The sequence below is a fragment of the Pogoniulus pusillus genome, chromosome 17, assembly GCF_015220805.1.
Source record: "Pogoniulus pusillus isolate bPogPus1 chromosome 17, bPogPus1.pri, whole genome shotgun sequence".
In the NCBI taxonomy this organism is placed as follows: domain Eukaryota; kingdom Metazoa; phylum Chordata; class Aves; order Piciformes; family Lybiidae; genus Pogoniulus; species Pogoniulus pusillus.
The window spans coordinates 21,780,153-21,807,874 of NC_087280.1; the positions used below are offsets into that span (position 1 = coordinate 21,780,153).

At 49.9% G+C, this 27,722-nt stretch overlaps 1 protein-coding gene across 1 annotated transcript in view; it reads right to left on the reverse strand.

The window, feature by feature from the left end:
* SLCO3A1 (solute carrier organic anion transporter family member 3A1) overlaps positions 1-27,722 on the reverse strand; it is a 169,407-nt gene that overhangs the window by 9,821 nt on the left and 131,864 nt on the right. The window contains exons 4-8 of the mRNA XM_064158056.1: positions 26,564-26,827; positions 13,768-13,932; positions 11,334-11,532; positions 9,166-9,304; positions 2,872-3,047 (exon numbers count right to left, since the gene is read on the reverse strand). Coding sequence (XP_064014126.1) covers positions 2,872-3,047; positions 9,166-9,304; positions 11,334-11,532; positions 13,768-13,932; positions 26,564-26,827 — 943 coding nt within the window. The remainder of the gene's footprint in view (positions 1-2,871; positions 3,048-9,165; positions 9,305-11,333; positions 11,533-13,767; positions 13,933-26,563; positions 26,828-27,722) is intronic.

Below are 27,722 nucleotides of genomic sequence, written 5' to 3' on the forward strand. Positions count from 1 at the left end.
TTCGCCTGAACTGCCTACAGCCCCAAAAGTAATTGCATTGGTGATAGGTTCAGGAATGTAGCTAAGTCATTAATAACAACAGCTAATCCTGTTGTTGGATGGGGAAAAATGAAATTCCCATCCTAGTAAATCATCATTTACAAGCTCCCTATCATGCTTTCAAGGCTCTGGGTGTTGAGAATTGATGAAGAGAAAACTTTTTTGTTCTGAGACTTCCCAGAGGACTGGGAAGAAGAGAAAGAATGGAGGACGACAGGCCAAAAGGCTCAGACAAGCCTCCCAGTGAGACATGCTCAAGGAGACTCCTTCTCATAAACCTTTTTAGTGCTGGGAAGAGAATGGTTGTGCTGCCTCTTGTTTAAAACCCAACCCACCTTATACTACCACATCAGTGTCATCCTGCAAAAGGTGCTTTTAAAACACCCAGCTCCTGCCTTTCTGATTTGCTTAGCTCAAGGATGCTTCTAGCTGGAGTCATCCTCTTGGGGTAGGCACAGCAAAGCCTTTGGAATTTCAGAAGCCATTAATTTGGTCTCGAGCCTTATAATAGCATTTTATTTCCTACAGCAGAGAAAGGCTGGGAAAGCAGGACACTGATCCCCATATGAATATATTCATCACACAGGGGAACTTTGAAGGTCTAAGCTGTCTCCTCTATGAATTCCTTACAAAGCTCTGCAGGCAGCACTGCTAGTGGCAGCCACAATGTCAGCGGTGGTCTTCCATACAAACACACTGGATGAGCATCAGGCAACAAAGCAGAAAGAGAGAGAAATGAGTTTTGAGACGAACATCCTGATCACCTGCCCTCATCCCACATGTGACACAGGCCATGTAACATTACACCATGATTCCTGCACGAAACCTGTGACCTCTGGCTGAATTTCAGCAGTTTTCAGGCAGACTCCCAGGCTTGACATAAAGCCTTCACGCCATGAAGCATCTCCCCTTTGAAAAACGTTCCAGTGATTAACACCTGGACTCAAATAAGGTTCTACAGTAGGGTGAGGAATGAAGGAAACAGGAGGAGTGCTGAAGTTTATGTTATGGAAAAAGTGAGATTTTAATTGGTAGTGATGCCTATTAGTCCATCTTTTTTGTAGTTAAAACCAAAGTCTCGACCTTAGAGTGCAGCAAAAGTTGCCACCTGGAGGCATTTTCTTTTCTCACCAACTACAGCAGTGAACAAGTGAGTTGCCTGGATAAGACATCTAACTTGTAGACACCAAAGTTTATTCTTAAACTAAGCATAGGAGCTGCCAATGCACCTTGTCACTGCCAGGGACACACTCATGCACCTGAACTTTCTTTTACCGTCCAAGACAGCAGCAGGCAAAAGAGCATGAGTCAAAGAGCTCTTCCCTGTGCAGTTTTGTTGGCTGCCAGTGATTCTGGGGGGAGCACTATTTGCATATGTGAGCTGTTTATTTCCTACAGCTGTAAGCTGAGTATTTTCAATATTCCTTTCCCTTTTCTTATCCCTTTGTATTCTTCTTCCTGGCTGGCCATTGGCTCATCTCATATGAAGCTGACACAAAGACATCTCCATTCAGGATCTTACAAGTGCTGGCAGCTCTCTTGAACAAAGAACGTTTCAAGCCTCAAATTACTTTTGCCACAATATTTATCACCAGAAATTTGATTTCCCTTTAGCTACTGCAGATGCAAAGAGAGAAATGAACTAGGAGGTGGAATATCTCATTCCCTATCCTGCAGGTAGAGACATGCCCTCACAGGGCTGTTCTGTCCAAGATCCACTCAAGAGCGTGCTTCTAATACGGACCTTATTGATTGAATGTTATTGGAATTTTCCAGGCAGCAGAATGGATCTGCTATTATGCCTCTGGTTATTATTCACCACAAATGACAGCCTGGACAGATAAGTAATGCTGGATCAACGTGGGCTGAGATATATATGCATATCATAAGGTGAAGTGTGCCATGTGTCTGGAAATAACACAAGGTCAGTTATTTGAATAAGCTACTTTTGCTCACCTATTCATTTTAGTTCAACTCACAGATGTCCTTCAGACTTACAAGTTCCCTTCTGTTCTTGGACTTGGTCCAGAGTGAGTGAAGTTAAATTCTAGCCATGGGGGTACTGACCAAAGGTAGCCTTTGCTGCAGTCTTTCATTTTGCCCTGGTTTCTATGATCCCCAGGCCACCTCTAAAGGTGTCTTATGAAGTCATTATATGCTGAGAACATGGGGCTGCAATTCTGGCCCTTTCCTCATGCAGTTGGAACATCCTTACTCCCTGGATTAGAAGCTGCACATCTGTACTATCCTTTGCATGCTAATCCAAGCCTTGGTAACAATGACCCTGCACCTTTCTCTGTAGAATCACTGCATGGATCTTCTTGGTTTGCAAGGCCAGTCCTTACTCACTCTCATTTTAGCAAAGCTGCACTTGTGCAGTTTTCATATTCTCTCTAGTAGGTCAGTGCTGCAGGCACTGATCTCGGTGGGGCCATGCCAGGGATGAGCCAGGTGCTACCGAGCAAAATAGTGGCCTAAGGAGAAAATGGTTTAATTAACACTTGAAACAAGGGGGGCTGAAATTAGGACTACTCGGGCTTGCACATCCTCTGTGCCTGCCTGCATGTAAGGGCAGTAACATATGGGAAAGGCTCTGCCCACAGCTCCTCATTTGCTAAGGTGGTTCTACATCTTTTGATCTTTCTCAAGGTGTCTGTGCCACAGAGGGCTCAGTCAAAGGAGGATTCTGTGATGGCTCAAACAGAGACTCAGCCCATTCATGGACCTAAGGACAGGAGCGGTCTCCTTGGCTGCCTGCAGCCCCCAGTGGTACCCCATGCCCCAGCCCTGCTCCCAGCCCAAGGGCAGCCCCATGGGACTCGGTTCTCTCACCTGATGAGTATGATGACAGAGGGCGTCTGCGCCATGGCCCCGATCATGCTGCAGACGCACATCACGCAGAGGAATGTCAGGAAGGCCTCTTCGCAGCCGGGACTGGGGCACTTGCCAGGAACAACGGTGGCGTTTGCGGCGGGGAGCGAGGTGAGGCACGAACAGCCGCTCAGATTCTGCGGAGAGCACAGGGCATCAGCAGAGAGGGGAGAGCAGCGGCACCGCCACCCGCCTGCTGCAGCCAGGCCTGGGCACAGCACCTCGGCATCCTCCGCTGCTCGCTTCACTACATCCTAAGCGCTCATTTGAGGGGGGCTCGGGAATCAGAGAATCATAGAATCAACCAGGTTGGAAGAGACCTCCGAGATCAGCCAGTCCATCCTATCCCCCAGCCCTGGCCAGTCAAACAGACCATGGCACTAAGTGCTTCATTCAGGCTCTTCTTGAAGACCTCCAGGGATGGTGACTCCACCACCTCCCTGGGCAGCCCATTCCAGTGCCAATCACTCTCTCTGACAACAACTTCCTCCTAACAGCCAGCCTAGACCTGCCCTGGCACAACTTGAGACTGTGTCCCCTTGTTCTATTGCTGGTTGCCTGGGAGAAGAGGCCAACCCCCACCTGGCTACAACCTCCCTTCAGGTATCACAGTATCACAGTATCACCAAGGTTGGAAGAGACCTCATAGATCATCAAGTCCAACCCTTTACCACAGAGCTCAAGGCCAGACCATGGCACCAAGTGCCACGTCCAGTCCTGCCTTGAACAGCTCCAGGGACGGCGACTCCACCACCTCCCCGGGCAGCCCATTCCAGTGTCCAATGACTCTCTCAGTGAAGAACTTTCTCCTCACCTCAAGCCTAAATTTCCCCTGGCATAGCTTGAGGCTGTCCCCTCTTGTTCTGGTGCTGGCCACCTGAGAGAAGAGAGCAACCTCCTCCTGGCTACAACCTCCCTTCAGGTAGTTGTAGACAGCAATAAGGTCACCCCTGAGCCTCCTCTTCTCCAGGCTAAACAACCCCAGCTCCCCAGCTCCAGGGTTCTGATGCATGCTAGCGGCAAGGGAAAGCTCTCTCTTGCCTTGTTTCTTTCCTTCCGCTCCTTTCAAGGCTCTCCCATAAATGTCTCTGCCACAAAATTATTGCCAAGTTATACTCCTTTGGAGGAGAATAAAGAAACAATCTGTGTCCCTGAGACAAGGCAGAGCCCCAAATTATGCTTCTAATTGCTCTCTTATTTACCTCCACTCTCTTGGCTGTTGCAATTGAACCGAAGTACATTAATAGCAGGTTAATCTGCAGCCCTGCTCTTGGCCGTGGGTTTGGTGCCAGCTTCCAGGGTCCTGAATTTTGGGAAGAAGCCATCCAGGACAGGTGCTTTGGTTTACTAAGAACTGAACTATCACAGCTTGGCAGCACCAGCCACTGCTGGACTCCAGTGCGCTACGGGGCTGATGAATGACATCTGGTTCAGAGGGATTTGTGTGCAGCTAAAAGCTGAAGTCAGGCAGGAGAAACTTTATCAATATGTGATCAGAAGGAAGCCAAAATGACTGCATTCTTCTTTGATCTCTCCAGCAAGTGCAGGGTGTGAAAAGAAGCTTTGTTTGCCAGTCACAGATTTTAGGGATTTGGGTTTGTTTGGGATTTTTCATTCTTCCCCCCACCCTTATTCTCCAACTTGTCCTGCTGAATTTGAGTGGGGGATGTCAGCGCAATTAAGGCACACAATAGCACCAAGAAATCCCTTAACGAATTCAGAATGGAGGGATCATAAATGATTCATGGCTTGCCTTCATCAGCCCGCTGGGTTTGCAGGTCACATGTTTCGTAAGAGGAGTAATGCCATAAAATAAAACACATTGAAAACCAGCTAAAACTCCACCCCTTTCTTCGCCTTTACCACTTCAAGCAGAAATTCCTTCCCTTTTCTGATGGATTTCCCCCAGGACCCTACAAAAACACACTTTCTAGCTCACTGCCTCCAAAGACAAGGATCTGCAGGATGCTACTCTAACCCTTCTGACACCAATTTCTTTCTTCTGCATAAGAGTCAAATGATTTTCTTCCAAACAAGTGCACAGAGGCCAAAAGAGACCGCAGTGCAGAAGTCCAGGAGAGCTGGAGGAGACGAGCAAGTGGCAAACAATAATTAACATAACAAATTCCTGAGCTGTTGAGTTAGAAGCTGCCACATGGAAGGCTTGGAGAAGGTGACAATTAGCACCACTGCGGTGCTGTTTGCACAGAGACAATAGGAATTTGTAGTTCCTGGCTCTTACTGCAACCAACCTGGACACAAGCCTGTGGATTAATACTCACAGAAGTCCTGCACTGGGACAAAGTTCCTAGCACAGCAAACATGCAGATCTGGCTCATCAATGGAGAGAAAGGGCCTGTTTCTGCTAGTGGTGGGGTAGATTCTCCTCCTGTTGGGGTGAACATGAGCCAACAGTGTGCCCAGGTGGCCAAGAGAGCCAGTGGCATCCTGGCCTGCATCAGGAATGGTGTGGTCAGCAGAAGCAGGGAGGTCATTCTGCCCCTGTACTCTGCACTGGTTAGACCACACTTTGAGTACTGTGCTTAGTTCTGGGCCCCCCAATTTAGGAGGGACATTGAGATGCTTGAGCGTGTCCAGAGAAGGGTGACGAGGCTGGGGAGAGGCCTTGAGCACAGCCCTACGAGGAGAGGCTGAGGGAGCTGGGATTGGTTAGCCTGGTGAAGAGGAGGCTCAGGGCAGACCTTATTGCTGTCTACAACTACCTGAGGGGAGGTTGTGGCCAGGAGGAGGTTGCTCTCTTCTCTCAGGTGGCCAGCACCAGAACAAGAGGACACAGCCTCAAGCTACACCAGGGGAAATTTAGGCTGGAGGTGAGGAGAAAGTTCTTCACTGAGAGAGTCATTGGACACTGGAATGGGCTGCCCGGGGAGGTGGTGGAGTCGCCGTCCCTGGAGCTGTTCAAGGCAGGATTGGACGTGGCACTTGGTGCCATGGTCTAGCCTTGAGCTCTGTGGTAAAGGGTTGGACTTGATGGTCTGTGAGGTCTCTTCCAACCTTGGTGATACTGTGGTTCTGACAAACCACGAGGCAGGTTCTCATCTCCACTGCCTGAAAATGTGCCCCTGGGTCTGCTTTTTCAACCACTTTGCACCAAGGTGCTTGCCTAAAGCAGCGGGAGAAGCTTGTATCTACAGCTGCCTGCTTAGTGCTGCACCTCACTCTTACCTGGGAGATCTCTGGTCTCTTATTCCTGACTCGCCATACAACTCACAGACACCAAAGAAGGAAAGAGCAGAGATGAAGTTTTACCTTGGTCCAGTGCAGAGGCAACTTTTTGCTGCCTGTGCCAAATCATTACAGATTCCCTTGTCTGCAACCTCACTGCATTCAACCACACAGTGTCACAGCCTCCCCCTGCCCAGCACCTTGTACATTCACATTTTCTGTCTGCATCTGAAGCTGCAAAGGTGCAGAGTTTGCACCTTCAACAGCATCCTGAGTTTGGGGTAATTATGTATACAAATTGTATATGTTTTTAATTACTTGGAGGGTTTTGCACCCTGTAAGGGGTAGGCTGATTAATTCAGTGCATAGCTGTAAAAGGTCAACACGGCAATCATAGAATGGCTTAGGTAGGAAGGGATCTCAGAGGAGGTCTCCAACCTCCTCACCATGGGCAGGGCTGTTTCTCAACTAAATTCAGCTGCTCAAGGCCTTATCCAATCTGGCCTTCAGCACCCCAAGGAGGAGGCATCCACAGCCTCTCTGGGCAGCTTATTCCAGAGTCTCACCATTCTTATACTGAAGAACTTCTTCCTAAGATCCAGCCTAATCCTGCTATCCCTCAGCTTCAAACCATTCCCCCTTGTCCTGTCTCTAGATACCCTTGTGAAAGGTCCCTTCATAGAACCTACTGGAGGGCAGCTCTAAGGTCCCCCTGGAGCCTTCCCTTCTCCAGATTGAACAACCCCAACTCCCTCAGCCTATCCTCCTAGCCCTTGAATCATCTTTGTGGCCCTCCTCTGGACTTGCTCCAGCAGCTCTGTGTCCTTCTGATGTTGGGGACACCAGAACTGGATGCAGTAATGCCAGACTGGCATTTATGCATCTCCAGCCAAAAAGGTTTGAAAAGCAACACCCCCAGACAAACAAGGTGCATGGTCAAAGGCAAGGGTCACTCTCAGGAATGGCTTGAAAGAGAAACTGCTGAGGGTGCCAGAGCTCTGCCTGCCAGCACCAATATCCTTACATCTGTCTGTACAGGTGCACTTCTACAAGCAGTTCAGCAAGAAAGAAGAAATGAAAAAGAAAATACTGAGTGAGCTCCACATTGCTCTTAGAAATTGCTCACAGAGGGAAACTGGAGAGAGGCAGTCAGAAATGTCCAACGCAGTAAAGTTAAATAAAGCATTCAGAGGATTTTATGTCTCAGTAAAATGCAACCCTTGGCTCATCACGAGCGTATAACACTCACAAGACCCTCTAGACAGGTCATTACCTGGATTATGGCTTTAAAACCTGGTTTGGCAATTTGGCTTTGCCTCAGGGCCATTGCATGGCCAAACGGGTCCATAATTCTTCGTAAGGCCCTTTCCAGAGGATGCTATTGCTAATTTGTGTTTGAAATGTTACTGCACAAACCCCTACAAAACAAAGTGATGAAAAGAACCACAAGATGATAGCAAAAAAAAAAATCCCACCCCAAACAACCAAACAAAGCAAAATGAGAAAGAATGGGTAAGAGAGAGGGTGAGGGAGAGTAAGGTTTCTGCTCAAAGGTTTGCCCTTGCAGGGCATGAGGTCAGGCAGCTGCAGACAGAAGGAACAGAGCTGAATTTTCATTACTGTGCCAATTCCAGAGGAGTCAGAACCTTGCCTTGAACTGCACGGTGAGGTCACTCCAGCCATGGGCTACACTGGCTGTGTTTTTGCTAAGGGCTCTGTGAACTCTGTGCACTCTGTACAAGCTGGGTGCTTGTTAAAATGATCATACTGTCACAAGCTGGGTCCTTGTTAAAATGATCACATTGTCACCTCAGGTGTTGACTGGTCTCTTGCTGGGATGAGGAAAAAGGCAGGAGGTAACAGTGTCACATGCTCATGGGATCCCTTGCTGGGTGGCTGGAAGCACCTCAAAACTGTTATTTCAAGGGATGCCTACACCTCTAAGGCTGGAGTGGGAACTGAGGAGAGAAAAGGTTTAAGCAAGATGAGCTCCCAGATGATCTGGTCTGTGAGGCTGCATTTGCTAGCAGCAAGCTTGCACCTCAGCTCACCAACACTCATAGGCAGTTTCTCTCTTTTGAGCAGGGAAGGAGGTTTGATGTCTCCTCAGAGAGAGCGACTGAAGCAACTGAGAGATAATTACATGTGGTCTGATGTCCCTGCAGCAGGAATGGTCACTGTGACCAAGGTGATCTTCCAAGGGCTCCATGCAGTGTGGCAGTGGTCACCATGCCTGGCACAGCCTCAGGCAGAGAGCAAGGACTGCAGGAACCCCAGCAGTTCCTACCCACAGGAGCAGCAGGCACTCATTTTCAATGTAACTGAGAGGACATTAGCATTTCAGCAGCAAAAAAAAAGAGGAGAAAACAGGGTTTTAGATACTGTAAAAAAAGTCTCCTACATCTTTACACAGACAAGGTTTGGTCTTTAAGAGATTTCTAAAAGAAATAACTCTTAGATGTGGAAAACTGAAAAATGTAGAATGTCTTTGGAAGGAGTCTCTGCTCCCTTGACAGTTGCTTTTGCCTCTGCCTCACAGCAAAGCAGGGAAAGAGAGAAGCAAGAGGAGTGGAAGGAACATTTAAACAAGGACAAATAAAACCAGGGTCTGGTTGTATGTGTCTAGGAATCAGATTCAAGAAAAGAGCATGAGGGAAAAGAATAAAACAGTCTGAGCAGGGCAAATATAAGCAGGTGGAGAAGCAAGGAGAGGAGGAGCTGCAGGACAACAATGAAGCTGGTTCCGCAGCCCAGGCTCGTGTTTGTGGAGGATCTGGGTTCTGCCAGTAGAAAATTATGCAGGTCTCCTATTGTGCCAAGGAGAAAGATCAGAGGAGGAGGGGAGGAGGAGGGGAAATCCCATCCTGCTCCATGTGTGACCCTAGCAGACTGCTGCTGGAGTCAGAAGGCATTTATGCAACAGAGTGAAAAATGAGACTGGCTCAGTCCCACCCGAGGAACCACTGCTGGCTGTACATGAGCTACTCTGCCAGATATGCACTAACCTCACTCCCTTGCACTCAGGCAATCATTCCTACAGGCAAGAGGTCCTGAGGAAAGGCCACTCACCGTGCTGCTGCAGCCAGCAAAGCAGGCAGATAAGTATGTGACCCCGTCTGCCCCACAGACTGGAGTGAAGGAATCAGTTTGGCATTCACAGTTGTTATTGCAGGGGGAATATGGGTCCAGAGATGAGGTTGGAGTTGAGCTGTAAGAAGAACAGAAAGAAATTAATGAGCAGCTGGATGATACCAACCAGCTCTTCCAGTCACTGCCACATGAAGATGGCTTTGAAGGGGGGCAGTTGAGGCAAACAAATGGCACGAAGCAGTGGGTAGGCTATCTGGGTCCCAGCTGTCAGAAATCCAGGCTACAACCTCTCTGTGGGGACAGAAATGCCGTGGCCACTAGCCCTCTGCTGGATGGAACTTAATGCCAGGCTCAGGCTGCCTTGTTGTCCCAATGAGAAGCTCTAAGGAAACCCAGAGAGATGCTGTGGACATTGCTCTGTATTGTTCTAGAACAGTCACCATGAAGAGCTGAGAGCCTCAGGTTGTCATCCTTTTTAAAAGAGCTGCCACTGCACACTCAGGAGCACCAGAAAACAAAATCCACAACAACTCTCTTTGAGTCCTCTGCATGCTGCAGGGCACATGGTTTGAGTCCTCTGAATGCTGCAGGGCACCCTGTGCCTCATTTCTCCCGTTAAGATGAGCCTGTCCTCACCATACCTGAATTTCCAGGCATCTAAAAACTGCCTCTACAGATTCCCCTCAGGTACTTAACTCAATGCACAAAGAAGTGTGTGTCCCTCGCTGCCAGGAGACACCAGACAGTGCGGTGGGGAGGGGATGTGTTGGACCAGATGACCTTTAAAGGTCCCTCCCAAGCTAAAGCATTCTGTGATGCTGTGGATCCAACACTACCTAGGTGGGCATGGGTGCAGCAGAACCAGGTCTGGCAACTTTCAATTCAGTTCAACCAGTTTTAGCAAAACTGTTGTCAGCTGCAGATACTCAACTCTGACAGTAGCCAGTGACAGGAGAGCATCCCAAACTAAGAGCCCCATGTGACATTGCCTTCTAAATGCTTGCTCTCTATGGATGTCTGAAGGTCAGTGCTCTCTGAAGGCTGCTTGTTGAGGACAATAACATGGCATTTGAGGGCAATAACATGGCATTTGAGGACAATACTGTGGCATTTGAGGACAATAACATGGCATTTGAGGACAATACTGTGGCATTTGAGGACAATACTGTGGCATTTGAGGACAATAACGTGGCATTTGAGGGCAATAACGTGGCATTTGAGGGCAATAACGTGGCATTTGAGGACAATACTGTGGCATTTGAGGGCAATAACGTGGCATTTGAGGACAATACTGTGGCATTTGAGGACAATAACGTGGGATTTGAGGACAATAACGTGGCATTTGAGGACAATAATGTGGCATTTGAGGACAATAATGTGGCATTTGAGGACAACAATGTGGCATTTGAAGGAACAACGTGGCATTTGAGGACAATAACGTGGCATTTGAGGACAATAACGTGGCATTTGAGGGCAATAACGTGGCATTTGAGGACAATAACGTGGCATTTGAGGGCAATAACGTGGCATTTGAGGACAATACTGTGGCATTTGAGGGCAATAACGTGGCATTTGAGGACAATACTGTGGCATTTGAGGACAATAACGTGGCATTTGAGGACAATAACGTGGCATTTGAGGACAATAACGTGGCATTTGAGGACAATACTGTGGCATTTGAGGACAATAACGTGGCATTTGAGGACAATAATGTGGCATTTGAGGACAACAATGTGGCATTTGAAGGAACAACGTGGCATTTGAGGACAATAACGTGGCATTTGAGGACAATAATGTGGCATTTGAAGGAACAACGTGGCATTTGAGGACAATAATGTGGCATTTGAGGACAACAATGTGGCATTTGAAGGAACAACGTGGCATTTGAGGACAATAACGTGGCATTTGAGGACAATAATGTGGCATTTGAGGACAATAATGTGGCATTTGAGGACAATAAGGTGGCTACCCAGAATGGTTCTGGAGACTCCTCTATGGAGACATTCAAAACCTGGATGCATTGCTGTGTGACCTACTCTAGGTGATCCTGCTCTGGCAGGAAGGTTGAATTGGATCTTTTGAGGTTCCTACCAACCCCTAATGCTCTGTGATTCTGTGTTTTGTTGGTGAGGCTGTGTGAGACTTACTTGTTTCCATAGGGAACAGTAACCCCTGCCACAGGTCCTGTGTCACAGCCCAGGAACAGGAAAGACACGTAGCAAGCTGTGGACACCAGGTTCACCAGCATGGCCATCCTGATGGCTCCCAGAGCAGACAGGCTGAGCTTCTTCACCAACAGACCACCCAGGAATATGCCCAGACATGCACATGGGATTGCTGTCATCCCTGCAGGAGGAAAAACATTAGCAAGAAGTGTGAGGGAGGCTCAGTGAACCACACTACTACAGCTTTTTACTTTCCAGCAGAGACCCGTATGCTAGCATGAGGAAACATTGTAATGCTCAAGTAGCACTGACCTGGGGTTGCCCAAAAGGAGAGGAACAGATGCAAACAGGTATGTTGCCTTGCACAAAGGAACTAGGGCCTTCCTCCAGTTCTTCTCCATTCTGGAGAAAGGCATCAAAATTGCTGAGACTGGTCCACCCTAACCCAAGGAGCATCTGCAAGAGTTGGCAGACAAAGCCAAGAATTCTCCAAGGTGTCTGGAGGCTTTGGATGAGCCTTGCTTGTTGTACTTCACAGCAGCCTGACCTTCAGAGAACAGGCAATAGTTGCATTTGAAAATCTGAAGTTTCCCTTAAAGACTCCTCTTAAACTGTGGGATGTAAAATCACTGCCAGCAGCGACTCATTTTCCAGGCACAGAAAGGCATTGCCACACTAAGCCTGTCCAGGTCTCCTTTCATCCCTCTGCTGACAGACCTTGCTTACCTGAACTGAGCTTAGAAGTGCTTCCAAGTCCTGGTATTTCTGGACTCCCACAAATGCCATGTGGGAAATCTGGCATCAGCTTTGATTGGATGGAACAAGTGGTGAGGACTGCAGATGTATCCAGGTTTCCTTGCCCACTAGTAGGCAGGTCAGAAGCAGATATGCCCTGGCTTATGGGTGATTGTCTCTTTGCTGACCACCCATCTGTACTCAAATTGCTGACTTGGTTAAGCATCTCCCACCACTGTGGTGGTTTTCTTTCCCCTAATTGTTCAAGAGTGAAGTTGTTACCCTTTGCCAAGCCTTTATTTTTCAGGAAAGGTGGAAGAACCCAGCATCTCTGAGACCTCTGCCCTTCTGTCAGATCCTATTAAAATTCACTACTGAGTTCCTACATCACTGGAGGAGGCAAAACTGACTGCAGGGGATTGTTTCTTTTGGAAAACCAGGCCAAAGCCAGAAGATACCAATGAGTTCTGTGGGGAAATAAAGTAACTGTCAGGAGAGCAGCTTGCAAGCTCCTTATTTTGATATTAAGATCCACCCAATTTCATGATGTCCCAGTTTTTGAAAGATCACTGCCAGCTGCCCATCTGGCAAGCTGTGGTTGCAGATCATCCAAGATCAACTCGCAGATATCTTAATTGGGGGCTGCTGAAGGAATGGCTGTCATAAACAAATGGTTGAGCCTGCTTGGGAATGAGCAGCAGGGGAAAATAAATGAAGATCCTGCCTGTGCATCATTGTCCTGTGAGAAATAAACATATGGGAAACTGCAGCAGCATGGTATGGTCAGAGAGAAGGGGCAGGGGCGTTTGAAAGACAGCTAAGGCACAGTAGCTTAGGTATTTGAGCTGCTGATTGCAACTCTGTTATTTCCAGTTCAAAGGGAAAGAAGAAACTAGCAGGAGAAATGAGGCTTCTCACTCCAAATGGAAATGATCTGGGTTGCCCAAAGAGGTAGTTGGGGCCTCATCCGTGAAGATATTCAAGGTGAGGCTTGTCCTGATGCATTGAAGGATGTCCCTGCTGGCTGCAGAGGGGTTGGACTGGATTACCTTTGGAGGTTAGAATCAGAATTAATCAGGTTGGAAAGATCTTCAAGACCACTGAGTCCAACCTACCACCTAACATCTTCTAATTAACTAAACCATGGCACTAAGTGCCTCATTCAGCCTCCTTTTAAACGTCTTCAGGGACAGTGATTCCACCACCTCTGAGGGCAGCCCATTCCAATGGTCGATCACTCTTGCTGTGAAGACAGTCCCTTCAGAGCAAGACCACTCTGTGAACTCTGATCATTAGACAAGCACTTTGATGGGCAGCCTTGTTGCTTGGCAAGCAACTGCAGTGCTGGGCAACCAAACAGCCCAGCGTGGTTGAGCTTTCTGCTGTACTTCAGGGCTGTCACTGACTTCCATACTCTGGCTTGTCTCATGCCACTTCTTACACAATGAGATCAGCTGCAGGGGAAGTGATTGCAAGCAGACTGCAGTCAAGGCTCAAGGATGCTGCTGTTCTGCTCTGGGGACAGCAGCCAAGGCCCAGCTAGGACTCAGCCCTCCCATTCAGGGACACACTTCTAGGTGTCAGGCGAGTAATGTTTTCAGGCAGCCTAACCAGAGAGACTGGTTGTGGTTACCAGCCCTGCTTTGACAGTGGAGATCTGGTGACCCCTGTGGTTACTCACCCAGGAGCTGGTTAGCAGATGAGGTGGTGAGGTTGAATTGCTGCTCCAGGTACTTTCCCAGGAAGGCAGCAAAGCCAGCCACCACTGCGATCTCCATGCAGGCTGCCAGGATGATACAGGTGAAGACAGGATTGGAGAGCAGGTGCTTAGTCACTTTGGGGATCACTAGAAGAGAGAAAACAGGGAGAAGTGTTTTGGTGTGGGCTCTGCTCAAGGTTCTGGAGGCACTTTGCTGATTTCCTGCAGGATGAACTCTTTCAAATCAGGAGGCAGTTGTCTGTTTTGCACAGAGCAGCTCACTGAAACGTGGCAACACCGGAACAGAGCGGAACACCAAAGCGGCGTCAAATAAAGACTGAGATACCAGGAGGGGGTAAAAAGAAGTCACCTGTCGTTATGTTGACATCTTAGAGATGCCTTTGAAATGTTGAAGAATGAGTGTTTTCCCATATTGCCTTTGTTTCCCCCGTGGGGAAGTCAATCAAAGCCTAACATTCTCTTTCTCTTTTCCCTTTCCTTACACGCTCACCAAGAACAACGCTGAGCCAGTCAGTGGTGTCCTGGGCACTGTCCTCAGCACCAGCTCAGCTCTTGGAAGCCTTCAGACATAAGCCACCCAGCTCACACCTGGGCTTTCCTTCTCCAGCCACTCAGATTTACTTCATTTTCTTATTCCCTCATGACACTGGCTCACTTGCTGAAGGACACCTTGCAGCAGATGTGGATGCAAGCTGGTAATCTCCTGTCTGGTCTGGGGCCATGGCCACAAGGGCTATCAGCCTGGGACAGCATTTTAGCCTGCATGTTACGACTCTATGTGCCCATAACCCAGAACTTTGCCAGCCAAACAATGTCTTCCATGTTGACTCTACCATTCTTCTGGCTGCAAGGGTGGAAGAAGACACATTGAGCTATTCACTGTGCAAGAGCCTAGAATGGCTTGGGTTGAAATGGACTCAGAAATACCTACGCCAGTATCCCCACCATGGGCAGAGACACCTCTCAAACAGACTGCTGCTCAAGGCCTCATCCAGCCTGGCCTTGAACACACCCAGGCAGGAGGCATCCATAACCTTCCCCTGGGCAGCCTGTTCCAGAGTCTCACCACTCATACTGAAGAACTTCTTCCGAAGATCCAGTCTGACTCTGCTCTCCCTCAGCTTCAAAACATTCCCTGTTGTCCTATCACCTAAATACCCTTATGAAAGGTCCCTCTGCTACCTTCCTGTAGGATCCCTTCAGCTACTGGAAGGCAGCTCTCTTCTCCAGGCTGAACATCCCAGCTCCCTCAGCCTGTCTTCATAGCAGAGGTGCTCCAGCCCTTGGATTATCTCTGAGGCCTCCTCTGGACTCACAACAACAGCTCTGTGTCCTTATGCTGGGGGCACCAGAACTTGACACAGTATTCAAGGTGAGGTCTCAGCAGAGCAGAATCAAGGGGCAGGATCCCCTCTCTTGTCCTGCTGCTCACACTCCTCTTGCTGCTGCCTGGCACACAGCTGCCTTCTGGGCTGCATGAGGGCACTGCTGGCTCCTGGGGAGCTTCTCATCAATCGACACCCACAGGTCCTTTTCTTCAGAGCTGCTTTCAACCCACTCTGCATCCAGCCTTGATTTATGCTTGGAACTGGCTGGACCCAGCTGCAGGACCTCACATTTTGACTTGTGACCTCATGCAGCTGGCATCAGCCCACTACTCAAGCCTGTCAAGATCCTTCTGGATGGATGCCTTACCCCTGGAGCGAGTGCCCCACACCACATACCTTGGTGTCCTTAGCTAACTGCTGACATGCACACACAGCATTTGCTTTAGAATCACAGAATGGTTTAGGTTGGAAGGTAACCTCAAGGATCATCTAGTTCCAACCCCCTGCCATAGGCAGGGACACCTCCCACTAGAACAGGTTGCTCAAGCCCTCATCCAACCTGGTCCTGAACACCTCCAGGGAGGTTGTGCCAGTGTTTCACCATCCTCCCTGTGGTGCATCCACAACCTTTCTGGGCAACCTGTGCCAGTGTCTCACCACCCTCACTGAAATGAACTTCTCCCTAACATCCAGTTTCAATCTCCCCTCTGCCAGTTCAAACCCATTCCTCCTCATCCTGTCATTACAAGACCTTGTCAATAGTCCCTCCCCAGCCCTCCTGGGTCCCCCTCTTTCAGATACTGGAAGGCCACTCCGAGATCTCCTCAAAGCCTTCTCTTCTCCAGGCTGCAGAGCCCCAACTCTCTCAGCCTGTCCTCACAGCAGAGCTGCTGCAGCCCTCTGAGCATCTTGGTGGCCTCCTCTGGACTCGCTCCAACAGTTCCATGTCCTTCTTGTACTAGGAGGCTCCAGAACTATACAAAGTCCTCCAGTTTCATGATCCCTTCTCAATCCTTCATGCCCAGAGTCCTCTTCTCCAAGCCCCTCTCTATTTCCAAGAAGCAAGCAGGAGTTCCCTCAGAAAGGGAGCTGTGGCTAATGAATCAGATGGAGCATTTTCTACTTCAGCGAACACTTTAATTATTGCCAAGATAACACAGCCTGAAGAGCAGAGCATCCCAGTGCAGAAGAGAGCTTTGCTTTGTCTCAATACCTGATGACTAATTTCTCCCTGAATTAAATATGAAAATCATGAAGTTTGAAAATTATCTCTCCAAAAAGCATAGTGAAGCCTCAATGGAGCCCAATTTGCACAGTGAGGAACCCATCCCTCACATCACCTGTGGTGTAGCATTTCTCCAGCATTAGCCTCATGGATTCACTTGGGGCTTACTTTTTTTTTTGTTGGGGTGCAACATTTAATTGGCCTCAATGTGTCAATGCACAAATCTTTGTCAAGGCTCTGCTTGGGTCCTCTTGTTTTGGTCTTGGTAGGGTGGGAAGGGATTATAATTAGATTTGAGCTAACCATTTTGGAAAGGGTTGTTCAGGCTGGAGAAGAAAAGGCTACAGGCAGACCTAACAACAGCCTGCCAGTACCTGAAGGGGGTATAAGAAGGCTGCAGAGGGGCTGTTTGCAAAGGCCTGCAGGGACAGGATGAGTGACAGTGGTTTGAAAGGAGAGAAGAGGAGATTTAGATTAGATGTTAGGAACAAGTTCTTTACCATGAGGGTGGTGGAAGACTGGAACTGGTTGCCTGAGGAGGTAGTTGAGGCCCCCATTACTGGAGATATTAAGTGTCAGGCTCAGCAAGGCTGTGAGCAACCTGATCTAGTGGAGGATGCCCCTGGTCAGTGTAGTGGGGTTGGACTAGATGACCTTTGGAGGTTCCTTTTGTTGAGGTGCTGGAACGTGAAGCTGGTGAAAGGCCTGGAACACAAAGCCTATGAGAAGAAGCAGAGGGAGCTGGGGGTGTGCAGCCTGCAGAAGAGGAGGCTCAAGGCAGAGCTCATTGCTGTCTACAACTACCTGAAGGGAGGTTGTAGCCAGGTGGGGTTGGGCTCTTCTGCCAGGCAACGAGCAACAGAACAAGGGGACACAGTCTCAAGTTGTGCCAGGAGAAGTGTAGGATGGATGTTAGGAGGAAGTTGTTGGCAGAGAGAGTGATTTGCATTGGAAGGGGCTGCCCAGGGAGGTGATGGAGTCACCATCCCTGGAGGTGTTGAAGCCAAGCCTGGCTGGGGCACTTAGTGCCATGGTCTGGTTGCTTGGCTAGGGCTGGGTGCTAGGTTGGACTGGATGAGCTTGGAGGTCTCTTCCAACCTGGCTGATTCTGTGATTCTATGATTCCACAGTTGCTGCTCTCTTTGTATCACAGATGTTTTTGCATGCTGTATAAAATTCCTTCTTCCTGAGGATTTGTTGAGCATAATGAAGGTGCAGGAGGCAGAAAAATTTTTGAGTAGAACAGAAGGAAAAAAAAAAAGAGTAAAAAAGAAATAGTAGGAGGCAGGAACGGGGGTGGGGGAATTTAGACGCGGAGAGATCTCAGAAGCCACCTGCTGCCTCCTTCAGTTTTTCAGTGGCCACCTACAGAATTTCCTCTTTTTGCCAGAAAAAGGAGGAAAAATGCAAAGGTGGACTTGGCAGCACTGAGCCTGAAAAGCCACATTTAAGGTATTAATGCCTGTGGTGCCTCTGGAGTTCGGTTTTCGTGAGATTAATGGGTTCCTTGAGATGCAGCTTTGTGCCACTTCAAATGCAAAGACACAAAGGTCTGCCTCTAACTTTATCCACCAAGTAATAACAATGACAGCCTACCTTTTGCAAGGGGGAGTTAAAGATCATAGCCATTTGTTTCTGAAGTAGGCAAGGCTGGTGCCCAACCACCATGCATCACCAAGGTCAAAATCTATCTTTTGTACTTGGAGATGGACAGCAGAAACTTTGCAGAGGGACTGCATCGTCTCACACAGGAGAGGATGCCTTTGCCTGGCAGTGCTGGGCTGTGAGTCTCACCACTTCATTACTGCTGCTTCTTCCTGTGGGTCCAGCTATGAGTATTCTGGGGCAGATAAAGCCATAGAGTCATTGAATGGTTTAGGTTGGAAGGGATCTCAAAGAACATCCAGTTACAACCCCCTGCCATAGGCAAGGACACCTCCTAGTAGAACAGGTCACTCAAGGCCTCATCCAACCTGGCCTTGAACATCTTTAGGGAGGTTGTGATCTTTGATCACATTCTGTGCTTCTGTGCTCCACAACCTCCCTGGGCAACCTGTGCCAGTGTCTCATCACCTTCACCACAAAGAACCCTTTCCTAACAACCAGTTTCCATCTCCCCTCTGCCACTTTAAACCCATTCCTCCTCATCCTGTCATTACAAGACCTTGTCAATAGTCCCTCCTCAACCATCCTGTAGGTCCCCTTCAGATCCTGGAAGGTCACTATAAGGTCTCCTGGAAGCCTTCTCTTCTCCAGGCTGCACAGCCCCAACTCTCTCAGCCTGTGCTCACAGCAGAGCTGCTGCAGCCCTCTGAGCATCTTTGTGGCCTCCTCTGGACTCACCCTAACAGTTCCATGTCCTGCTTGTGCTGGGGGCTCCAGAACTGCACCCAGGACTCTAGTTGGGGTCTCAAGAGAGCAGAGCAAAGGGGCAGAATCCCCTCCCTCACCCTGCTGGCCACACTGCTCTTGCTGCAGCCCAGCACAGGGTTGCTGTCTGGGCTGCACTCACATCAGCCCAGACCTGCAGATCCTGTCCCTCACTGCGTATATCACCACCATCTACTGCAGCAGGGCTCCATACCAGCTGGAGAATATAACTCCAAACCCAGTGCAAAGGGTGTAGAGGCAATGCCTGGCAGCCTCCACCATCTCCTCAGGCAGGGCTAGCTCATTCCCTTTCATTTTCTGAGGGAGATGACAGGAAGCTCCCCATAGAAATGAATATCCTTTCATCTTGCTACTGCCACGCGTTAAGATGAATCATTTGACACCTGCTGCCTCCTTATCTGTCTTCAGTTCTTGGGGTGAAATACCTCTGGGAACAAGATTAAAAGTCAGCAGTGAAGTTTAAAAATCTCTCAGCAGACTGGAGTGACATGCTTTCAGCTGCCTGGCATATGGTGCTGGGTGTGGAGGGGGAATGGAAAATGTCTGATGTGGGACAGTAAAGCCTTGGAGAGCACAACAAGTAAGCATGGTGCTTCTTTACACCCCATGGCAAACCTTCCCCTGGGCTTCCCCTGCCCAGTCCTCTTCAACATCTTTACTGATGATCTGGACCAGGGGATTGAGTCCTGCATCAGTAAGTTTGCAGATGGCACCAAGCTAAGTGCAGGTGTGGAGCTGTTGGAAGGTAGCAGAGCCCTGCAGAGGGACCTGGCCAGGCTGGATGGGTGGGCAGAGGCCAATGGGATGAGACTGAACAAGGCCAAGTGCAGGGTTCTGCACTTTGGCCACAACAACCCCAAGCAGCACTACAGGCTGGGGAACAGAGTGGCTGAGAGCTGCCAGGCAGAGAGGGAGCTGGGGGTGCTGGGAGAGAGGAGCTGAAGATGAGGCAGCAGTGCCCAAGTGGGCAGGAGAGCCAATGGCATCCTGGGCTGGCTCAGGAGCAGTGTGGGCAGCGGGATGAGGGAGGTTATTCTTCCCCAGTACTCAGCACTGGTAAGGCCACACCTTGAGTGCTGTGTCCAGTTCTGGGCTCCTCAATTCAAGAGAGATGTTGAGGTACTGGAACATGTCCAGAGAAGGGCAGCAAGGCAGGGGAGGGGCCTAAAGCACAGCCCTGTGAGGAGAGACTGAGGGAGCTGGGGGTGTGCAGCCTGCAGCAGAGGAGGCTCAGGGCAGAACTCATTGCTGTCTACAACTACCTGAAGCCAGGTGGGGTTGGTCTATTCTGCCAGACAACCAGCAACAGAACAAGGGGACACATTCTGTGCATCTGTGCTCCACAACCTCCCTGGAGGTGTTCAGGACCAGACTGGATGAGGCCTTGAGCGCCCTGTTAGTGTGGGAGGTGTCCCTGCCTATGGTGGGGAGCTGGAACTAGATGACCTTTGAGGTCTCTTCCAACCTAATCCATTCTATGATTCTATTCTATGATCATTCAGAGGTTGAAAAGAACTTAGGACAATGTCCCAAAGCTCTCCAACGCTCCCACCCATCCCTCAACTTCCACCTTCTAACAACCCAAGCACCGCTTGTGCCGAGGCATCAGGCACCCTCCCTACCCACCACCATGGGGGCAGAGGTGGGTGAGAGGGCAGAGGTTTGGCAAACACAGACACACTTCTGTACACCAAGCAGCTCTGATTTGTCACCAAACATCGGGGAGTAGCGGGGATAATTGGCAACCTCATTACGTGAGGTTTAACTACTCTCTAGAAACGACAAACTATAATCATCACGTTGGTGCTTGAAATGAATTGTTTGGAACATTACAATCACCAAGGCCCCCTTTTTCCACTTGGAGCACCCTACAGAGACGTGTTTTCAATTTGCAGTAAAGATGAGGAACACAGAAAGCAAAGCAATAAATTAGGGGGAAGTTTACAGCCCTGTCCGCCGAGGGCAGTACAGCGAGGGGAAGGCAAAATGTAGTCTTGAGCCCAAATACTCCATTTGGATGGCAATGTAGGCAGCAAGCTTCAGATTTGAGCAGCAAACAAATGGCAAAAATCTCCAGCTGGCTTGAGGATTAAGGGATGAGGAAAATAGGGCAGGCAGCAAGAAGAAACAACCTGCAGGAAAGAGGCAGCTCCTGTAAAAGAGGAGCTGGAGTAAGGCAAGAGGTGCTAAAGGTCTGGCAGGTGAGTGCCGTATGCTGTGTGGCCTTGGCAAAATTAGAATCCTAGAGTGGGTGAAAGGGACCTCAGAGATCATTTACTCCACCTCCCTACCATGGGCAGGGACACCTCTCAACTAGACTCAGCTGTTCAAGGCCTCATCCAACCTGGCCTTCAACACTTGTAGACAGGAGGCACCCACAGCTTCCCCAGGCAACCTAATGCAGAGTTCCCCATCCATGAACTCCTTCTTAAGATCCAGTCACAGAAGATATGAAGGAAATGTTGTGCCAGGGCAGGTCTAGGCTGGATGTCAGGAGGAAGTTGTTGCCAGAGAGAGTGATTGGCATTGGAATGGGCTGCCCAGGGAGGTGGTGGAGTTGCTGTGCCTGGAGGTGTTGAAGCCAAGCCTGGCTGGGGCACTTAGTGCCATGGTCTGGTTGATTGTCCAGGGCTGGGTGCTAGGTTGGACTGGCTGAGCTTGGAGGTCTCTTCCAACGTGGTTGATGCTATGATTCTATGAAAAGCATGATACTGATGCCAAAGAAGCTTCTTGACAGATCCAAGCTTGAGGCAACAATCTCATGGATGGAAAGAGGAAGTCCTTCTACTTGATCATCTTGACTCCAGCAACCAACTTTGCTGGATTTCAGAGGGGAATGTAAACCTCTCTGACCCAAACCATGGAGGTCAGAGAAAGGCACAGTGTCTGTTTGGAGACAGGCATACTCTTCTTGACCTCAGCTGCTGCTCAGCTTCTGTCTAGCAGCATGCAGGCTGAAGATCTTTCTGAACTAATCAAAACTTCTGATAACAAGGATGCTGGTTTGGAAATAGCCAAGAAGAATCTGCCAACAAAGCCCACTTCCTCATGAAAGCTGTGGCCATTTGAGCTGATTTTCTAGCCACACACACAGGGCAGGAGGAGGAAGAAAGGAGCATGAACTGACCTTGTTCTGAGTTTATAAGGAGATAGCAGAATTATGGAATTGAATAACAATCTTCTAGTCCCCAGAAAATTTTTAACCCTATAGTCTCAACCTCCTCTTCTGCAGGCTGCACACCCCCAGCTCCCTCAGCCTCTCCTCACAGGGCTCTGCTCCAGGCCCCTCACCAGTTTTGTCACCCTTCTCTGGACACCTTCCAGCACCTCAACAGCTCTTTTACACTGGGGAGCCCAGAACTGGACACAGTACTCAAGATGTGGCCTGAGCAGTGCTGAGCACAGGGTCAGAAGAACCTCCCTTGTCCTGCTGGCCACACTGTTTCTGATACAGCCCTGGTTGCCATAGGCTCTGCTGCCCACCTGGACACACTGCTGCCTCATCTTCAGCTCCTCTCTCCCAGCACCCCCAGGTCCCTCTCTGCCTGGCTGCTCTCAGCCACTCTGTCCCCAGCCTGTAGTGCTGCTTGGGGCTGTTGTGGCCAAAATGCAGCAGACTGGTACAGACAGCAGGAAGGAAGCAAACAGAAGACTAAGACAGCTGTCAGCTGTACATCCCAACTCTCCCATGCTCTTGGAAACGAAGCTGGACATAAACCAAAATGTTTCCAAATCTAGAGAACTTGTACTTTTCAAACTCATTTAATTCCACAGTGAGCTTCCTTTTACATCTTTGTGAATGATCTTTTCTTTCCAAACCTGAAGGATTCCATATCAATTTCAATCCTTTTAGGTTTTTAATCTCTCTGACTAGACAGACAGGCAGAAGGTAATGAACTTCTGGTTTAAATCATTGCTAAACAAAATGCATTGAAAGCAGAATGTTGAAGATAAAGCCTTACAGGAAGCAGTTTGAAATGAAATTTCATTGGAACTGACCATTCAGTGCAGCAGAAAAGACATTTCTGTATGAAAAGAAGAAAAATGATGTTAACAAAACATTTCCAAGCACCTCCTGGAGCAGGTGGTATGTTAGAGGCAGCACATTAACACCATGAGGGCAGATGCTGGGCAGATGGGAGCAGAGGGCATAGGTGCTCTGACACATCTGAGCATCATCTCCAACCCTGCACAGCAGAGAGGTTCCCAAGGCAGAGCAGAGGTGAAGAAGTGAAGCTGTGCCCCCAGGACAGCAAAGACTCCTGCGACCCACACTTGCAGTGCTTCCACAGACTATAAGGAGAGCGTAGGGCTGGAACAACCCTGCCAGGCTGCCAGCTGAGAGCAAAGAGAGAGTAATGGCAGCATTTGCCCATCCTCTTCCTGCTATTAAGCCTTCATTTCCTTGTGCTCCCAAATCGGATTTGCATTGCTTAACTGAAATGCCAATCGGGTAAAGCAGTGCAGCATTCCTACAGCAGTTCAGCACTGGTAAGCACCTGGCAGGACTGTCCCTGAGCCATGGTGCCCCTGCCAGCACAGCTGTGCAGAGCTGTGCTGGCAGCCACCCGCTGCCTCTGCTGCCTTTGATGGCCTCTTCACCTTCTGACATTCAAAGGCATAGACTTCATTTGAAGTTTGAAGCTCCTCTTAAGGATGCTTCTTTTCCCAGCATGAAAATACCCTGCATCAAGAGACGCTGTGGCTTCCCAAAAGCTGGGCCCTCCCTCCAGCTTAGACCTTGTAGAGATGTAAAAAGACTTCCTGATACTTTGAGCAGGTTCCTTTTATATTAGTCCTAGCTCTTCTGTGTGCTAAAGCTAGAGACAGGCAAGGAATCTCAACCAGACCTATATCTCACTGTCTTACAGCAAATCTTGTAGTGTCTTGAGCAGCCTCCCACGTGCCAGCATGCCACGTTGCTAGCTGACAGCCACGACCCAGCTGGGAGCAAGCCTCCAGCTGACATCACCCTGCTTCTTCTCCTGCCATGGCCATTTGACTTGCAGCAATCTCTGCAATAGTTTAAACAAATCAAAACATTCATCACCCCCCCTGCAATGGCCATAAAAGAAACTCAGTTCAGGCTCTGAGGATGCACTGCTGATACACAGTGGGTTGCCATGATCAGCCCAGCGAAACAACTAACAACTCTTCCTCCCCATCCTGTGCACAAGAGGTGCACCTCCACACACATCTAGACTTATGCCTAGCATACACCTGCCCAGGACCATGCTGCAGAGACAACACTGGCTAAAAACAAGCCAGAGTTATGACCACACACACCACAATGTGGGTTTCCACCTAGAACCCCAACCCCACGCTGTATGTGGAACCTCCTCTACCATGGCAGGTACATCCTCTGCCACTCAGCTTCACAAACACATACTAACCCCATATATGCCATGGCAGGACAGAAGATGTGGCTCTGTATGCACAGATGTATTTTTAACCTCTGTACATGCATATTTGTAGCTTCTAGATATAATTAGCAGTCTAAAGACTGCTAAACAGTTGAACTTTTCCCAAAGGAAACTTTATAAGAGCAACAAAGATGTAACAGATACTAGGTCCTGCCACAAAAGGGTGCATCCACATGTTTCAGCTGCTGGCAAAACAATCTTTATGCACAGCAAGACTGAAGACCTGAGCAATGCTCATTACAAATGGAGAAGCCCATTTGCCATCCCTTGCCCAAATATCCTCTCCAGGCAGGCACTTCAGCAAACACATCTCTTGACCATCTTCCCACTGTGACAAGAGTGGCAAGAGACTTGAAAGGAGATGGCAGCTGCCAACACTGTGTTGTCTGTGGCAGCATCAAAAGCATAACTAAAAAGGTCATTCCATGTCTTATTTGATGTGATGGAAATTGTATTTCAAAGTCCACCTCCAGAGAGACTTCTGGGACACAAACTGGGGGTCACTTGCAATGTGAAGGGTGGTGCCTCCTGATGTAATCAATACTTTGAGGCATATGGATGTGGCAGTTTAATTTCTCTACTTCAATGAGCAATAGATGCTCTTGGAACCCCTCCATGGCCTCCCTGTGTGCAAGGAACTCAACTTGCTCAGCACCATCTTTGGGCACAACTGCTGCCCCTCCATGCAGCAAGGACACAGCCAAACTCTTTCAGTTTTCTGTAGGAGAACCTCCAAAACTGTCCTCGTGCCCACTCTGACAACTCAGTGGCCAGATGCTCTGGTGAACCCATGACCAAAGGCACAGAACTACCCAGATGGACAGCCCCTGGGGAAAAGCCCATTCCTCCAACTTGAGCAGAAGCCTTGCCACAGAGCTGGGAAAATGAAGAAATTCATTTCACTGGCAAATGTTCAAACAATCTCCCCCTTTACCTTTTGTCTGAGTTTTCTCATCAAGCCAAAATGCCACATCTCTGACCTTCCCTAATGAACATCCACATTAATGATTCAAGACATTTTTGTGTTTAAGAAAACACCTTTTTCCCTTCCTTCCACCCCCCACCCCGAGTCTATTTTTCCTTCCCAGCAGCACCTCATTCAATTCCTAATTAAAGCAACTGCAGAGGGAGTGATTTTGTCCTCGTTTATCTAAATGCATTAGGCAGTAATGAAACCTGCTCTGCCACAATGACAGAGAGTGGGAAGCAGCCACCAGTGCTGCAGAACAACGCTCTCAGATGAAAGTTTTTCCAGTGCAGCCTACAGAAGGAGGATCTGCCCACACTCTCCCACAAAATCCTGGATCCTTAGCTGACCTTAATTAGAGCCAAGTCCATTCCAATCACTGCAGGACGTGATGTGGACATTGAGTCCAGCATCAGTAAGTTTGCAGATGACACCAAGCTAAGTGCAGGTGTGGAGCTGCTGGAGGGTAGGAGAGCCCTGCAGAGGAACCTGGCCAGGCTGGATGGGTGGGCAGAGGCCAATGGGATGAGATTGAACAAGGCCAAGTGCAGGGTTCTGCACTTTGGCCACAACAACCCCAAGCAGCACTACAGGCTGGGGACAGAGTGGCTGGAGAGGAAGACAGGCAGAGAGGGACCTGGGGGTACTGGGAGAGAGGAGCTGAAGATGAGGCAGCAGTGCCCAGGTGGGCAGCAGAGCCAATGGCATCCTGGGCTGGCTCAGAAACAGTGTGGGCAGCAGGACAAGGGAGGTTCTTCTGCCCCTGTGCTCAGCACTGCTCAGGCTTCATCCAGCCTCCTCTTAAACACCTCCAGGGATGAGGACTCCACCACCTCCCTGGGCAGCCCATTCCAATGCCAATCACTCTCTCTGACAACAACTTCCTAACAACATCCAGCCTAGACCTCCCCTGGCACAGCTTGAGACTGTGTCCCCTTGTTCTGTTGCTGCTTGCCTGGCAGCAGAGCCCAACCCCACCTGGCTACAGCCTCCCTGCAGGCAGCTGCAGACAGCAATGAGCTCTGCCCTGAGCCTCCTCTGCTGCAGGCTGCACACCCCCAGCTCCCTCAGCCTCTCCTCACAGGGCTCTGCTCCAGGCCCCTCCCCAGCCTTGCTGCCCTTCTCTGGACACCTTCCAGCACCTCAACATCTCTCTTGAACTGAGAGGCCCAGAACTAAACACAGCACTGCAGGGGTGTCCTGAGCAGTGCTGAGCACAGTGTCCAATCACCCTTTCCATGAGGAATTGCTCTCTAACATCCCACCCAACCCTCCCCTGGTGCCCCTTCAGGCCGTGCCCTCTCGCCTGGACACAAGCTGCCTGGGAGCAGAGCCTGACTCCTCCCTTACTGCAGCTTCCCTTCAGGGGGCTGTAGAATGCGCCAAGGTGCCCCCCGAGGCTCCCCTCCCTCCAGGGCCTCACCTCGCAGCTGCTGGAAGCAGGTGGTGCTGCTCTCCCCCTCCAGGGCGTGCCGCAGGACGCCGTTGCTGGGCTTGGGCCTCTCGTAGTCCCTCTCGGGGAGCATGGCCTGCTCGCTCTCTGCGGCGCGCTCCGGCCGCGGCGGCAGCGACTGCGGGAAGCCGAACATGGGCAGGGACGAGAAGAAGAGTAAGGCACCGCACAGCAGGAAGCCTCCCCACCACGCTCCGATCCACCGCGGGTCGTCCGGGGTGATGTCCAGCTTGCCTGCAAGGCAACACACACAGGCGTCAGCGCCTGCGCCACCGCAGGGCCAAGCAAGGCTGCAGGCCTGGGGCAGCGCGGCTGAGAGCTGCTGGCAGAAAGGGGCCTGAGGGTACTGGCAGAGAGGAGCTGAAGAGGAGGCAGCAGTGTGCCCAGGTGGCTGAGAGAGCCAAAGGGATATTGGCCTGGCTCAGGAGCAGTGTGGGCAGCAGGACTAGGGAGGTACTTCTGCCCCTGTGCTCAGCACTGCTCAGGACACACCTTGAGTACTGTGTCCAGTTCTGGGCTCCTCAGTTCAAGAGAGATGCTGAGGTGCTGGAAGGTGTCCAGAGAAGGGCAGCAAGGCTGGGGAGGGGCCTGGAGCAGAGCCCTGTGAGGAGAGGCTGAGGGAGCTGGGGGTGTGCAGCCTGCAGAAGAGGAGGCTCAGGGCAGAGCTCATTGCTGGCTGCAGCTGCCTGCAGGGAGGCTGTAGCCAGGTGGGGTTGGGCTCTGCTGCCAGGCAGCCAGCAACAGAACAAGGGGATACAGTCTCAAGCTGTGCCAGGGGAGGTCTAGGCTGGGTGTTAGGAAGAAGTTGTTGGCAGAGAGAGTGATTGGCATTGGAATGGGCTGCCCAGGGAGGTGGTGGAGTCTCTGTGCCTGGAGGTGTTAAGCAAAGCCTGGCTGGGGCACTTAGTGCCATGGTCTGGTTGATTGTCTAGGGCTGGGTGCTAGGTTGGACTGGCTGATGTTGGAGGTCTCTTCCAACCTGGCTGATTCTGTGATCCCTTCAGGTACAGGCAGGCAGCTCTAATGTCCCCCACTGGAGTCTTGTCTCCTCCAGGCTGAACATCCGTCACCGTCACCATGGCTGGAGGTGTTGAAGCCAAGCCTGGCTGGGGCACTTAGTGCCATGGTC